General features: G+C 40.8%; 1 protein-coding gene across 3 annotated transcripts in view; it reads right to left on the reverse strand.

Annotated features, from left to right (window-relative positions):
• UMPS (uridine monophosphate synthetase) overlaps positions 1-17,347 on the reverse strand; it is a 67,143-nt gene that overhangs the window by 20,242 nt on the left and 29,554 nt on the right. The window contains exon 6 of one of the 3 annotated variants that reach the window (XM_058731098.1): positions 13,959-14,336. The exons of 1 other annotated variant lie outside the window; for it this stretch is intronic. In XM_058731098.1, the coding sequence (XP_058587081.1) occupies positions 14,167-14,336 (170 nt within the window). In that variant the 3' untranslated portion in view covers positions 13,959-14,166. Of the gene's footprint in view, positions 1-13,958; positions 14,337-17,347 lie in introns of those variants that run through there. One more of the 3 variants, XR_009262129.1, reaches the window with a different exon arrangement.

Below are 17,347 nucleotides of genomic sequence, written 5' to 3' on the forward strand. Positions count from 1 at the left end.
CCTTGGACCAAATTCCCCTTCCTTCATTTTAAAAAAATGTTTATTATTTATTTTTGAGAGAGTGCACACGCGTGCGAGCTAGGGAGGGGCAGAGAGAGAGGGGGACAGAGGATCGGAAGGGGGGGTCTGCTCTGATAGCGTCCAGCCGGATGTGGGGCTCGAACTTATCAACTGTGAGATCATGACCTGAGCTGAAGTTGGACACTCAATCGACTGAGTCACCAGGGCGCCCTGTACCGTTCTTTCATTTTGGCAAACACTAAGACAAGTGTCTGTCACTAAATAGGGCCTATCACCTGGGGAAAATATGGACGGATTCTGAGTTTCCTTTGTTCTGTGTAGTTAGGATGAAACAGAGGCCTCGTGACTTGGTGAAGCTGCCTTAAAACCTTTTTGTAGTAAGTCCAAGTGTAAATAAATATATAAAATAAATGCATAAAATGGTGACTTTGAGGTTCTAAATTGAGAAAAATATGATTTTGGAAGAAATTGGGTTTCTCTTCTGTTCAATTGTGGTTTCCTGGCGACAATCGTCAACTTGTTGAAAGTCTTATTTTCTATCAGGCAGTTCTGTAAGGGCACTCAGTTCCTGAGCCCCACACTCTAAAGGATTACTTGCTCCTGGCGTCCACCTGACAGAGAAGTTAGGTCTATTTCATCTGTGACACCCACCGCTAGTGTGGGAGCCAGCTGCTCACAGCGCCCTGCTGCCCCCTGCTGGAAGCTCCTGGGACTAGCTATTTGGAGACCTGACTACTGACATTCTGACCCACTCCGTGATTCTTTTTTTTTTTTTTTTTTTTTGGTAATGTTTATTTATTTTTGAGAGAGAGAGCATGAGCAGGGGAGGGGCAGAGAGAGAGCAAGACACAGAATCAGAAGCAGGCTCCAGGTTCTGAGCTTGCAGCACAGAGCCTGACGTGGGGCTTGAACCCACAAACTGCAAGAACATGACCTGAGCCGAAGTTGGAGGCTCTACTGACTGGGCCACCCAGGCGCCCCCCAATTTGTGATTCTTATTCCTTTCCTTAGGCGGTGTGTCCATGCTGGTACCCTGCCCCGCCCCCACACATAGGCATCACCACCAGCACTCCTCGATTAATACAAATAATGGAGCAGGAGCTGGGGGTGGGCAGATGGTCGCTGCCCTTTTGCCATTGCTGCGAAAGCACACAGATGGGAGTTCTCATGATTGCAGAGGGACCTGCAAAGAGCACCTGGCAGTCTCTGGAAAAGCTTCTCCTGGTATCTGGTTGGAAAGATGGTCAGGGATGCACTTGTTGGAAAGGAGGGGTGGGGGCTATTTGCCTTTGTAATTAATCTACACTGACTTAATATAGGTTTTCAAATGGTGCTTATCTTTATTGACTGATTTTAAACAACTTTTTCTAATCGCAAAAGTAATGCATGGAAAAGATGGAAAAATATAAAGATATCATAGAGAATCTTTTATAATTATACCAAGCAGGGGTAACTACTCCAGCTTTTGGTGTATGACTTCAGTCTTTTTCTGTATGTGTGTGTGTGTAAAATTTTCACCAAATTAGGATTCAACTATTGCCCTCTTTAATGTTTGTTTATTTACTTTGGGGAGAGAGAGAGGATCTGAAGAAGTTCTGTGCTGACAGCAGAGAGCCTGATGCTGGTCTCAAACCCATGAACCATAAGATCATGCCCTGAGCTGCAGCTGGACACAACCGACTGAGCCACCCAGGTGCCCCAACTATTGCCCTCTTTATTTTTTTTTTTTTTTTTTTTAACGTTTATTTATTTTTGAGACAGAGAGAGACAGAGCATGAACAGGGGAGGGTCACAGAGAGAGGGAGACACAGAATCTGAAACAGGCTCCAGGCTCTGAGCTGTCAGCACAGAGCCCGACGCGGGGCTGGAACCCACGGACCGTGAGATCATGACCTGAGCCGAAGTCGGACGCTTAACCGACCGAGCCACCCAGGCGCCCCACTATTGCCCTCTTTAAAAGGACCAGGGATCCTCATTCCACTTGTTTGACTAGTTCTTTTTTTTTTTTTTTTTTAACGTTTATTTATTTTTGAGACAGAGAGAGACAGAGCATGAACGGGGGAGGGTCACAGAGAGAAGGAGACACAGAATTCTAAGCAGGCTCCAGGCTCTGAGCTGTCAGCACAGAGCCCGACGCGGGGCTCGAACCCACGGACCGTGAGATCATGACCTGAGCCGAAGTCGGACGCTTAACCGACTGAGCCACCCAGGTGCCCCTGACTAGTTCTTAAAGTAACTAACAGCCACCTCTTTGGGGGAAGAGAGATGGGTTTTTTTTTTTTAATTTGTTTAATTAGGACCAAAGTTTGAGGTTCATTATCATTAAACTGTTGGGCTGGGTTACAGGTAACAACAAACAGATGGGGAAATGGGAAGGGGGAAGGGGTCTTTTATCTCTGCTCCAGTATCACCTTTTAACTGGCTGGCTCCTCCCTCTCTTGAGAGGGCTTCCAGTGTGTTGGCTCCTGCCTGCTTCTGAGAAGGGCCATCCTGGGGCACTAGGCCGCTGGTGGGTGCTTTGTGACTGGCTGAGAGGGTCAGTGGTGAAGAGGAGGAAGCTGGCAGTGCTCAGATGAAACTCAGGAGGAGGTAAGTGTTGGACCTGTGTCTGAGGCACCAAGGAATGCTGAGTGGTGCGTGTTGGGCCAGCACTGAAAATGCAGACCGGGAGCAAGGGCCGAGCAGTTTCTCTGCTTAGGCTTGTCTCGTAGCTGCACTCCGACAGCTGTGGCTTTTAGCATGGCTGGGAATGAGACCTTCTGGTCCCTCTCATTCGGGGCAGCGGGCTGAGGCCTTCGGTTTCTCCCACCTGGCTTCTGTCCTTCCCCCCCCAGCTCAGGGCTCCCGATGTCTTAGGACCTGGCTCCATTCAGGCCTTAGCCCCTCCAGGGAGGATGGGAAGTGGAGGGGGAGGAGAGATGGGGAGAGATGGTGGTGTTGGCAGGGAGAGCCGTGTCTGTAGAGCCCCCCTTCTCAGCTCCCAAGGCCCCTCCTGGTGAGGTCGCGTTTGTGGGAGAGGAACTCTTGGATGGTCACCGCCCATCAGCCTGACAGCAGCCTCTGAGATGGTTGGGTGATGTGTCCCAGTGAGAAGGTCTTCATATCCAATTTATTTCTCTTAAGAGTTCAATGCCAGGAAGTTCTGATGCTTCATTTTGTCATATGATGGGACCTGGTCTGTCTGGATATCTTGATTGTCAGGAAGCTGGAAACTAAATGCAACAAAATATAACCTGCCTCTGGTTCTTATTGAGATCCTTGACCTCTTCCCTGAACTGTCTTCTCTGCTGCCCCCTCCTCACACCTTTCCTCCCTCCACACACACTTTTGGATCCTTCTGACCATGTCCTTCTGTGTCATTTCTTCATCTGAAGAGCCTCACACCTTGGTGCATAAAGGCAAGATCTAAACTGTAAGTAACCATAAGCCCTAACTTTCTAGGATAGGAGGATACTTTACTTTTTTGTTCTGGTGACTACTACTGACCCCTTGTCAGAATAATGCATATAAAATATATAAATAGGTAACATATAAAAAAGTCTGGACCTACTTATCAGGGCAACTGGTTACCATTTACCATCTTAGTTTGACTCCAGAAACACCCTGGAAGGCTCACCAATTAAAACTTCGTTGGTCTTAACCTGCTTCAAATAGCAAACCCCTGAGACTAACAGCAGCCTCTCCTCATTTGACACTCACAATAGGCCCACATGGTGTTCAGGGAAGGCATTTCTTCATTTTACAAAAGAGGAAATTGAGGTCACTCACCCCTGGGGCGAGTGTTAGACCCCAGCTCAGGGACCCCTTCTCTGGTTTGATGATTTTCCATCCATACTGCACCTTCTGGAAAATGTGTGACTGGCTTCTTATCCTAGAGCTCACATATAAGTGAAATCATATGGTATTTGTCTTTTTTTACTTATTTCACTTAGCACAATACCCTCTAGATCCATCCATGTTGTCACAAATGGCAAGATCTCATTCTTTTTAATGGCTGAGTAATATCCCACTGTGTGTGTGTGTGTGTGTGTGTGTGTGTGTGTGCGCGCGCGCACACACACACCATATCTTCTTTATCCATTCATCTATCAATGGATTCTTGGGCTGCTTCCATAACATGGCTATTGTAAATAATGCTGCAGCAAACATAGAGATGCATATATATTTTTAAATTAATGTTGTCATTTTCTTTAGATAGATTTCCAGAAGTGGAATTACTGGATTATATGATATTTCCTTTTTTTCTTTTTTCTTTTCCTTTTTCTTTTTTCTTTTTTTTTTTTTTTTTGAGGAATCACCATTCAGTTTTCCATAGTGGTTGCACTAGTTTGCATTCCCACCAACAGTGCATAAGGTTTCACTTTTCTCCCCATTCTCACCAACACTTGTTATTTCCCATCTTTTTGATACTAGCCACTCTTATAGGTATGAGGTGACACCTCATTGTGGTTTTTATTTGCATTTCCCTGATGTTTAGTGATGTTGAGCATCTTTTCATGTGTCTGTTAGCCACCTGTGTGTCTTCTTTGGAAAAATGTCTATTCAGGGCTTCTGTCCAATTTTTAATCAAGTGTTTTTTTCTTGGTATTTAGTCGTATGAGTTCTTAATATATTTTGTATATTAACCCCTTATCAGATATATCATTTGCAAATACTTTCTCTCATTCAGTAGGTTGCCTTTTCATTTTGTTGATGGTTTCCTTTGCCATGCAAAATCTTTTTATTTTGGTGTAGTCCCAATAGTTCATATTTGCGTTTCTTTCCCTTGCCAGAGGAGACATCCATAAATAGGTTGCTAAAGGCAGTGTCCAAGAGATTACTGCCTATGTTTTCTTTTAGAAGTTGTATGGTTTCAGGTGTCACGTTTGGGTTTTTAACCCTTTTTGAGTTCATTTTTGGGTATGGTGGAAGAATGTGGTCCAGTTTCATTCGTTTGCATGGAGCTGTTTTCCCAACACCACCTATTGAAAAGACTCTTTTCCCCATCATATACTCCTGCCTCCTTTGTTGTAGATTAGTTGATAATATAGGTGTGGGTTTATTTCTGGGCTCTCTATCCTCACATATCCATTGATCTATGTGTCTGCATTTGTGGCAGAACCCTACCATTTTGATTACTACAGTGCTGTAGTATGTCTTGAAATCTGAGATTGTGATACCTCCAACTTTGTCCTTTTTCAAGATTGCTTTGGCTATTCAGGGTCTTTGGTTTCACACAAATTTTAGGATTTTGATAAAATTTGGTATTTTGATAGAGATTGCTTTGGGTGGTTATGAACATTATAATGATATTAATTGTCCCAAACCATGAGCATATAATAGCTTTTCATTGGTTTGTGTCAAAATCTTTAATTTCTTTCATCAGTGTCTTAGTTTTCAGAATACAGGCCTTTCACTTCCTTAAATTTATTCCTAGGTATTTAATTTGTTTTGGTGTAATTGTAAATTTTCCTTAATTTCTCTTTCTGCTACTTCATTATTAGTGTATACAAATGCAACAGATTTCTGTGCCTTAATTTTGTATCCTTCAACCTTACTGAATTCATTTATCAATTCTAATAGTTTTTTTGGTGGAGTCTTTAGGGTTTTCTACATATAAGTATTGTGTCATCTGCAAAGAGTGAGGTTTACTTCTTCCTTACCATCTTGGATGCCTTTTATTTCTTGTCTGATTGTTGTGGCTAGGACTTCCAGTACTATGTCGAATAAAAGTGGTGAGAGTGGACATCCTTGTCTTGTTCCTGACCTTAGAGGAAAAGCTTTCCATTTTTCAACATTGAGTGTGATGTTAGCTGTATGTTTTTCATATAGAGCCTTTGTTATGTTTAAGTATGTTCCCACTAAACCTATTTTGTTGAAAATTTTATCATGAATGGATGTATTTTGTCAAATGCTTTTTCCATATCTACTAAGATGATCATATGTTTTTTATCTTTCCTCTTGTTAATGTGATATATCATGTTGGTAGATTTGTGAATATTGAACAACTCTTGCATCCTTGGACTAAATCCCACTTGATCGTGGTGAATGGTATATTTTAAGAATTGTTGAATTCATTTTGCTAATATTTTGTTGAGAATTTTGCATCTATTTTCATTTAAGATATTGGCCTGTAGGTGTTTTTGTTTTTGTTTTGGATTAGGGCACTGTCTTTGTCTGGTTTGGGTATCTGGGTAATGCTGACCTCACAGAATGAATTTGGAATTTTTTCTTCCTCTTCTATTTTTTGAAATACTTTGAGAAGAGTAAATATTAACTCTTTAAATGTTTGGTAGAATTCACCTGTGAAGCCACATCTCATCCTGGGCTTTTGTTTGTTGGAAAAGTTTTGATTATTGATTGAATTCATTACTACCAGTAAGTCTATTTAAATGTTTTATTTTTTATTGATTCAGTTTTAGAACATTGTATGTTTCTAGGAATTTATCCATTTCTTCTAGGTGGTCCAATTTGTGGCATATAATTTTTTGTAGTGGTCTCTTATAATCCTTTGTATTTGTGTTGTCACATGGTTATTATTTCTCTTCCTTCATTTCTGATTTTGAGTCCTCTCGTTTTTCCTTGATGAGTCTGGATAAAGGTTTATCAATTTTGTTCATCTTTTCAAAGAACCAGCTCTTGGTTTCATTGGGGTTTTGGGGTGTGTGTGTGTGTGTGTGTGTGTGTGTGTGTGTGTGTGTTTTATCTCTATTTCATATATTTCTGCTCTAATCTTTATTATTTCCTTGCTTTTACTATCTTTGGGCTTTGTTCTTATTTTTCTAGATCCTTTAGGTATAAGGTTAGGTTGTTTGAGATTTCTCTTGTTTCTTGACGTAGGCCTATAACACTTTAAACTTTCCCCTAGAACTTCTTTTGCTGTGTCCCAAAGATTTTGGACGACTGTGTTTTGTTTCCATGTATTTTTAAATTTCCCTTTTGATTTCTTCCTTGACACATTCATCGTTTAGTAGCATGTTGTTTAGCCTCCCTGTGTGTTTTTCCAGATTTTTTTCTTGTAATGGATTTCTAGTTTCATGCTGTTGTGGTCAGAGAAGATGCTTGATATGACCTAAACCTTCTTAAATTTGTTGAGACTTGCTTTGGGCTTAACATGTGATTATCCTAGAGAATGTTCCATGTGCACTTGAATGTGTATTCTGTTCTTGGATGTAATGTTTTGTATGTATGTTAGGTCCATCTGGTCTAATGTATTGTTCAAAGCCATTGCTGCCTTGTTGATTTTCTAGCTGGATGATCTATCCATTGATGTAAGTAAGGTGTTAAACTCCCCTACTATTATTGTACTGGTGTCAGTTTCTCCCTTTATGTCCACTAATGTTGGCTTCAGGTATTAGGTGCTCCTAGGCTGTATGCATAGATATTTACAATTATTATATCCTCCTCTTGTTGGGTTAATCCCTTTATCATTATGTAGTGTCCTTCTTTGTCTCTTGTTACAGTCCGTTTTAGACGAGATCAAGCACGTTCAAGGTGGTATGGCTGTGGACTGTTACAGTCGGTTTTAAAGTCTATTTTGTCTGATAGAAGTATTACTACCCTGTGCCACCCCCCACCTTCCATTTGCATATGTTTTTTCCATCCCTTCACTTTCAGTCTGCATGTGTCTTTAGGTCTGCAATAAGTCTCTTGTAGGCAGCAAATAGATTATTATTTTTTTTTTTATCCATTCAGTCATCCTTTGTCTTTTGATTGGAACATTTAGTCCACTTACATTTAAAGTAATTATTGGTAGGTTTATACTTATTGCTGTTTTGTTAATTTGTCTTCTGATTGTTTTTTGTAACTTCTCCATTTCTTTATTTCTTGCTCTCTTCCTTGTGGTTTGATGGTTTGTGTTGATGTTTTGCTTGCATTCCCTTCTTTTTACTTTTGTGTGTCTATTACAGGTTTTTGATATGTGGTTACCATTGGGTTCATGTACAACATCTTATAGTAGTCTTTATTCAGTTGATGGTCATTTAAGTTCTAACACATTCTAAGATCACCAAATTTCTACTCCCCCCACCTCCATGTTCTATGTATGTCATCTTTAACATTTTACCTTGTGCATCTCTTGACTAATTTTTGTGGGTATAATTGATTTTATCACTTTGATGTTTTAACCTCCATACTGGGTTTATAAGTGATTAATCTACCTTTACTATAGGTTTGCTTTTACCTGTGAATTTCTTTCATAATTTTCCTCTATTTACAGCATTTTCCTTCCGCTTAAAGTATCTCCTTTAATGTTTCTTTTAAGGCTAGTTTAGCGGTGATGAGCTCTTTTAGCTTTTGTTTGTTTGGGAAACTCTTTACCTTACCTTCTAATATGAATGATAAACTTGCTGGGTAGAGTATTGGTTATTGAGTTTTTGTTTTTGTTTTTTTTCTTTTCAGTATTTTGAATATATCATGCCACTCCCTTCTGGCCTGCAAAATTTCTGCTTTAAAGTCAGCTGATACCTTTATGGGGTTTCTCTTGTATGTAACTCTTTTCTCTTGCTGCTCTTGAAAATCTCTTTATCACTATTTTTTTGCCATTTAAATTATTATGTGTCTTGGAGTGGACCTCCTTGGGTTAATTTTGCTGGGAGCTCTCTGTGATTCCTTGATCTGGATGTTTGTTCCCGTCCCCAGATTAGAGAAGTTTTCAGCTATTATTTTTTTTTTTTTAACGTTTTATTTATTTTTGAGACAGAGAGAGACAGAGCATGAACGGGGGAGGGGCAGAGAGAGAGGGAGACACAGAATCGGAAGCAGGCTCCAGGCTCTGAGCCGTCAGCCCAGAGCCCGACGCGGGGCTCGAACTCACGGACCGCGAGATTGTGACCTGAGCTGAAGTCGGCCGCTCAACAGACTGAGCCACCCAGGCGCCCCTCAGCTATTATTTCTTAAAATAAATTTTCTGTGTCCTTATCTCTCTCTTCTCCTGGGATCCCTATAATGCAAATGTTATTATACTTGATGGTGTTGCTGAGTTCCCTTACCCTATTCTAATTTTTTTTTTATTATGTTTAGTTTTGCTTTTCAGACTGGTTGTTTTCCTTATACTGTTTCCCAGATCACTGATCCATTTTTCTGTATCCTCTAATCTGCTATTGATTCCCTCTAGTATATTTTTTAATTTCAGTTATTGAATTCTTCAGCTCTGACTTGTTTTTTAAATCTTCTATTTCTTTGTTGAAGTTGTGAGCTCATATACTCTTTTCTCAAGTCCAGTGAGTATCTTTATGACCATTACTTTGAGTTATCAGGCATGTTGTTTACCTCCATTTTATTTAGCTCCTTTACTATGATTCTTGTCTTGTTCTTTCATTTGAGACATATTCCTGTATCTCCTCATTTTATCTAATTCTGTGTTTGTTTCTATGTATTCAGTAAGTCAGCTACAGCTCCTGGTCTTAAAAGTAGTATCTTTTTTGTAGAAGTCCTGTGTCATCTTGTAGTGCAATCCCCGCTGGTCACCAGAACCAGGTGCTCCTGGGGTATCCCCTGTGTGGGCTGCATGTGCCCTACTGTGTGTGGCTGAGCCATGGTGGCCTTCAGCCCAGCCAGCTGCAATGACCTGCTTTGTCTGCTGTGGGTGCACTGCACAGGGTTTGATCTCCATGCTGTTGAGAAGCCTGTTTGAGGCCACCACTTTGGGCTCATTAGCAGGTAGGGCTAACAGTCAGACTTGTTGTCTGCAATTAGCTTTTCTGTCACACCTGGGGCAGGTCTTGCTCCCTTCCTGTTTAACTGAAAGGCTCTCGTTGGTGGGCAGAGCTAGCCATCAGACTCACTGTCTGCAGTTGGCATGTCTGCCACAGTCAGGCAGCCATTTCTTTTAGAGAGATTACTGAAAGCACCCAGAGGGGAGGACTGGGAAGGCTGATTCTTGGTGGAATAAAATTTTTGTCTTCCTGGTAACCAGGGGTAGGTCTTGGAGAGCTGCAACACATTGTTAAGCTACCATTGCATAACAAACCACCTCAGAATTCCATAGCATACAATAATAAGCATTTATTATTATGCTTATAAATCAGCTGGGTCTCCTGTGGAAGGTTGGTGTGGGCTCCACTCTACTTTTTTCTTACTCAATATCTACACTAGCAAGTGAGATGCACTGAGCCTGTGCCTTTTAAAGGGCCCGTCAGGTGGAAGCTGGTGGCGCAGAGGTAGAGTGGGTGTATCTAGCCAATAGAACTGGGATCTGCTAGTAGCTGATGTGGTGACTTGGAATCTTAGGAAATCTCAGAATCTTAGGGAACTGAAATTGGAAGCCCCTTAGAGATCTTCTAATCCAATCATCCCATTTCACAGATGAAGAAATTGAGGACCAATGAGAAATGATTTGCACAAGGCTGCAGAAGAGCTAATTACAAGCAGAGTTTAGGATGAGAATCCCTGTCTCTTGACTAACAATTTGGTATTTTTGTTATACTCTTTACCCCCTTTCTATAGACGTAGATACATTCAGCTTTTTTACCCCTTTATGTCTATATGTAGATTTGCAGCTATATGTATATTCTTTCATCATTTAATCAACCAAGTATTTCTTGCATACAGGAAGTGCACCAGACTATCACTGTCCTGGTCATCATGGAACTTAGTTTTTAGACTTTGAAAAGGACTTCCATACCATCATAAGAGACATCAGCCAGATTTTCCTTCCTATCAGCCTCAAGAGACATGTTCTTCCAGGAAGATACTGAATCTTCTCAGGATTGGATAGAAAGTACCAAACTAAAGTGGCGATTGTATTGTATCCTATTACAATTCTATTCTAATATCTAGATGTAGACATTGAGTCGGAGTCCTAAAGTACCCTGTGAACAGGAAGCCTAAGAAACACTTACAACTGGCTGCTACCACCTGACAGGGGATCATATGGCTGGGCTCAGATTATTGGTTATGGCCGTCTTCTCCTCTTGGGGCCCGCATGTGTCACTACCTGTCTCCAGGCTTTCAGTGTTAAAGGTAACAGTCTGCTACTGGTCTGATTTTTTTTTTTTTTTTTTTTAGTAATCTTTATCCCAGAAATTCAATAATTTTCATAGGATATGCCTAAGTCTATGCCTTTGTCCATAACTCCTGCCTAGAACTTAGTGGGCTCTTTTAATCTGCAAACTCAAGTATTTTTTCAAACTAGAGAGGTCAGGTTTTTTTTTTTTTTTTAAACGTTTATTTATTTTTGAGACAGAGACAGAGCATGAACAGGGGAGGGGCAGAGAGAGAGGGAGACACAGAATCGGAAGCAGGCTCTAGGCTCCAAGCTGTCAGCCCAGAGCCCGATGCAGGGCTCGAACTCACGGACCACAAGATCGTGACCTGAGTCGAATTCGGACGCTTAACCGACTGAGCCACCCAGGCGCCCCCAAGAGAGGTCAGTTATTTTAAAATGATTGCCTCTCCTCCCAGTTTTATTGCTGCATCTGTCTTCTAAGGCTGTCATCTACTCCCTTACTACTTCCATTTTTTTGTCTCCTTGTTCTGAATTTTAATGGTTTCTTCCACTTGCTCTTCCAGCCCATGAATGTAGTTCTCAATATTATCATACCATCTTTAAAATTTTCCATCCCACTTTCAAATTCAAAACTAAAATTATTTAAGTTCTCCCAAAACTCAGGTCTCGTTTTTGGTACTTTGGTCTCTGAAGTGTGGTGTTTCCTGGGGCAGCTCACTCTTACCAGAAGCCTTGTGTGAACATTCAGAAAGTTTGCTGGGCCCCATCCCAAGTACAGAGAGTATTGCAATGAATCCAAGATTGAATCCCTGCTCTCTTGGAGCTACTATGGGTGGTTTTTATTTGCTTTCCTCCTCAGGTTGCTGGATTTCCTCACTTTGTCTACCCTTGGCTCTGTACACCTTGAGAGGTGGGCCAGATGCTCCTAGAACAGCAAACCTGTGGCTGGTAGGAGGCCTACAGACTTCTAAGGGCCAGCATTACAGTAACTAGGATAATCTCTGTCAGAAACCTCAGTTCCTCCCTAGCCAAGGAAACTCCAGTTGACCTGCTGGGATGTACACACACACACACACTCCTCCACAAGTCCTGAGCCTCCTCACTATTGTTCCTTCTTCTACCTTAATGGAGACAATACCTGGCACCTGCTCTCTTCCTTGGAGATATTGGCAGAGCCTGTAATCATGCTTCTAGGCCTTACCTGAATGAACCCAGCAGCCATTTTCTTCAGAGAGATGGGTGAATGGGAGTTGAGAGGAAGTAACATTGAAGGTGCCTTCTGTCAGTCCCTAGGGGCTACGTTAGGGGACTTTTCCTAGAGGTAACTACAATCAATGATTAAGGTTGAGTTGGGACTGAGACTCCAGGACTGTGTTAGCCACAAGCTGCAGTGAGTGGATTTCGTTACCATCCTGGGTCTATACTCCTGTAGCTGAACAGTAATGGAGCCAGACCAGATTTCTTAGGTACTTCCAGCACTACAAAGCAATTGGCTTATGCATTACTAAATGCCTAGAATACTGGAAGAAGCCAGGGGATAGAATTCTCCACTCCATTAGTCTTACACGTGTTCTGGGTGCCCTGTGAAGGCTGTTCCCTTTTGTTACTAGGATAGGTTATAATGCTCAGTACTTATGTTCCGTAAATATGCCTTGACTAAGAAAGGGCTACATGATCTAATGTCTCCAAAATACTTCCAAGCTGAAAAGTACTCTCATAGTTTCTGAGATAGCCAAGTTATTTATCTGAATCAGTTTGTGTTCCAAAGTTTTGAGTCCAGGTGGGGTTTTTGCTTAGATAAAAGGCCTGCAAAACCGCTGGGCTTCTTCTCAAACATCAGAATCACAGGAAGCACTTGTTAGAAATGCCTTACCCCAAATCTGAGGCAGCATCTCTGGTGGAGCCCAGAGTTTGCATTTTAAATGCATGGTCAGGGCCTCTAATTTCATCACCTAGTGGGTCTTGGATGAGCTTCAGTAGAAGAGGCAGTGCTAGTATACTGATGTGGCCAGAGCTTATACCTGTGAAGGCCGGGTGTAGGTGACCCAGCGGGAATGGGACACCCCAAGATGTCTCATTGTATCTGAAAAACATATCTTACCAGTTCAGTAGTTCTTAGCATGCTTCTCAACACGCTGATGGATTAAGGACGGAGAGCCTTCAGCTGCAATTGCCACACTGACCCTCCTAAACAAGACCTTGAACATACAGGGTGGGGCCACCTGTTTCAAAATGGGCATCTGAGCTCGTACCCTTTACTCCCAAGACTGTTCCTGAAAAGATGAAAAGAAATATATAGAATGGGGGCAAATCTCTGTCACTACTGGAAAAGAGGGATCGTGCAGAAACTCAGAAGAACTGGTGGGAAAAATAGTGTATTTGGGACCAGAGAGGGGCTGCTCAACTGGTTATGGCACATGCGTGCAGGTGGGGCCTGTGAAGGTGCATGTCCCTGGCCCTACACCTCAGTGGAAACCCAGAAATGTTGGTAACAGCGTCAGCTCTGTTGCTGGGCTCCTTTCTATTTCTGGTGAAGGCAGACTTCCTTGTCCAGGGTAGTTGGGATAATTGTGCAGGATCTGAGCAAACCTTCAAATGGAACCTTATATGTCTTGACTATTGTCTTTAAACAAATGAAAGAGCAGCTTGTCCACTTGTAATCCAATAAGGCATGAGGAAGCTCTGCCTGCTTCAGCACAGGTCCATAACTGCTGCCTGTGATCGAAATGAAAGTCAGATATTGGCTTCAGGGTTGCAGTTACCATCACCTTCCCCACTTCCTATTTCCCTATGGATACCTCGACTATCACTTTTAAATAGAAAAGGAGAACAGCAAATATTTAAATATTATTTGGGCATCACATAAGGCACATGAAATACTACAACGGTTTGGGCCTTTTGATGTCTTAAAATTTTTGTGTCACAACAATTAAAAGAAAGTCTGATCTTTCAAATATGAAAGATCCCAACACAGGCAGGACTGTGACTGCCTAACCAACATCAATCTCAATAAAAAAAAGCTTGAAAATAAATTTATTATAGTAACAACGCAGTGATTACTCATCATTATTTCCTAAAGACTGTTAGAAATCCAGAAGTCACTCCAACACAGAACCCATGAAAGAATCCAATCCATTAAATGCTGCTTATTATTTCACGCCACGCTTCTCAGGAGACCATGTATCTTCAAGGTCTTCACAAACATGTATCCAAGACACTCAAATTCCAAGTCTACTCAAATAAGCTTCCCAAGCAGCTTTTCGGTACAACTCAGCGGCTTCCAGACGATTTGATGACATTATTATGCCCCGGCCTACAATGATGATATCAGATCCTCGTTTGCCAATAACTTCTTGTGGGCTATTATACTGTTGGCCAAGATTATCCCCTGCAAAAACACCAAAGTCACTGTTCGTTAATAACACATTAAAAAAAAAAAAAAATCAAGAAACTGATCATGACTTTTCTGAAAAAGTACCTAACCAATTTTTTTTTTAATATGAAATTTGTCAAGTACCTAGCCAATTTTAAATCAGTATGTGCCATTGCTTTCCACGCCCCGGCTGGACAGCAAGTGAGTAAAAGCAGGTGAAGTGACTCTTTGGATAGGCCAGAGACCCCCAGGGCAGAGAACGATGCTAGCCAACTCCTCTTCAATGTCTAATTTTAGAGCATTTATAGGTTAACAGTATCAAAAAACCATAAATCTTCTATGTTGCCAAAAAAGGTTCGTTACCAAAATAGCAAACCCAATAAAAATTGACCTTGCAATCAGACATTTATACTATACGTCTTAGAATCACTGTGACACGGTTGAAAAATTCCTCACAAACCTCTAATCTGACCACAGCCAAAGTGAGCCTTTCTGCACCCATTAAGTACCAGATTATGTACAAATCCCAATTCTTAGTTTTGACTACTGCCTTTCTTACTCTATCACAATTTGTTTTCACTTGGTTTTTTTTCATGTTTGTTTATTTATTTTGAGAGAGAAAAAAGAATGAGTGGGGGAGGGGCATAGAGGGAAAGAGAGACTCTCAAGCAGGTTCCAGACTGTCAGCAGAACTTGATGTGGAGCTTGATCTCATGAATTATGAGATCATGACCTTAGCAGAAATCAGGAGTTGGAGGCTTAAGCAACTGAGCCACCCAGGCAACCCAATAATTTGTTTCTTAGTTAAGTATAATTATACAGAATACCCTAGTATTCAGGTGTACATCATAGTGATTCGATATTTTTATACATTAGGAACTGATCCCCAAAATAAGTCGTTACTATCAGTCACCATATAGTTATTACAATATTGACTATATCTATACATTACATCTCCATGGTTTATTTTATATCTAGAAGTTTACCTCTTAATCCCCCCTTCACCTATTTCATCCATTCCCCAACTGCTCCCTCAACTAGTAACTAACACTTTGTTTCCTGTATCTATGAGTTTGTTTCTGCTTTGTTTGGTTTGATTTTTCAAGATTCTAATATAAGTGAAATCATCAGGTACTGGTCTTTGACCTATTTCACTTGGCATAATACCCTCAGTATGTCGCAAATAGCAAGACTTCACCTTTTTTTCCCATTATAGATATATATCACACCTTTCTCCATTCATCTATTGATGGATACTTAGGTTGCTTCCTTATCTTGGCTATTGTAAATAATGCAGCAATGAATATATGGGTGCATATATCTCTTCAAACTGGGATTTTTTTCCTTCTGATAAATACCCAGAACTAGAATTCCTGGATTGTATGACAGCTTTATTTTTAATTTTTTGAGAAACCAGTACTGTTTTCCACCATGGCTGTACCAATTTACATTCCTACTAACACTAGTGGACTAGGGTTCCCTTTTCTCCACAACCTGGTGAACACTTGTTATTTCTTGTCTTTCTGATATTAGCTACTCTGACTGGCATGAGGTATTATCTCATTATGGTTTTGATTTGTATTTTCCCTGATGATTAGTGATGCTGATATCTTTTCGTCTACCTGCTGACCACTATCTACCTGTCTCCTTTGGGAAAATGTCTATTCAAGTCGTTTGCCCATTTTTTAATAAAATGTTTAAGTTCTTTATATATTTTGGATATTAACCTTTTATTCTTATCTGATATAGGACTACTTGTAAATTCCTTCTCCCATTCAATGGGTACCTTTTATTTGATGGTTTCCTTCACTGTCCAAAAACTTTTTAGTTGGATGCAATCCCATTTATTTTAGTTTTTGTTGCCCTTGCCTAAGGAGACCTGTCAAAAATATAGTGCTAAAAGAGCTTACTGCCTATGTTTTCTTCTAGTTTTATAACTTCAGGTCTCACATTCAAGTTTAATACGTTTTGAATTTATTTTTGTATGATTTAAGAAGTGGTCCAGTTTCATTCTTTTTCATGTAGCTGTACAGTTTTCTCAGCACCACTTATTAAAAAGACTATTGGGGCACCTGGGTGTCTCGGTCAGTTAAGCATCTGACTTTGGCTCAGTTCATGATCTCACAGTTCATGGGTTCGAGCCCCGCATTGGGCTCTGTGCTGACAGCTCAGAGCCTGGAGCCTGCTTCAGATTCTGTGTCTCCCTCTCTCTCTGCCCCCTCCCCTGCTCACACTCTGTCTCTCTCTAATAAACATTATGGGGCACCTGGGTGGCTCAGTTAATTAAGCGTCTGACTTGCGCTTAGGTCATGATCTCATGGCTTGTGAGTTCGAGCCCCACGTCGGGCTCTCGGAGCCTGGAGCCTGCTTCAGATTCTGTGTCTCCCTCTCTCTTGGCCCGTTCCCCAGCTCATACTCTGTCTCTCTCTCTCAAAAACAAACATTAAAAAATAAATAAACATTTAAAAAAATAATAAAAAGACTATCTTTTCCCCATTGTGAATTCTTGTCTCCTTTGTCATAGGTTGACGAGGTTAAGAGTGGCTTTATCTTTGGGCTCTCCCTTCTGTTCCATTCATCTATGTGTCTGTTTCTATGCCAATAACATACTACTTCAATTACTATAGCTTTGTAATCAGGAAGCATAAGACTTCCAGCTTTGTTCCTCTTCCTCAAGACTGCTTTGGCTATTCAAAGTCTTTTGTGGTTCTATACAAATTTTAGGATTCTTTGTTCTAGTTCTGTAAAAAATATCATTGGTATTGATGGAGATTGTACCGAATCTGTACATTGCTTTGGGTAGTATGGACATTTTATAATTCTTTAAATCCATGAGCACATAATACTTTACATTTGTATCATCTTCAAATCTTTCACCAATGTCTTAACAGTTTTCAGAGTACAGGTCTTTGACTTCCTTGGTTAAATTTATTCCTAGGTATTTTATTTCTTTGGATGCAATTGTAAATGGGTTTTCTTCTCTTTCTGATAGCTTATTATTAGTACATAGAAACACAACTCATTTC

This window comes from Neofelis nebulosa, chromosome 5 (assembly GCF_028018385.1).
Source record: "Neofelis nebulosa isolate mNeoNeb1 chromosome 5, mNeoNeb1.pri, whole genome shotgun sequence".
Classification (NCBI taxonomy): Eukaryota; Metazoa; Chordata; class Mammalia; order Carnivora; family Felidae; genus Neofelis; species Neofelis nebulosa.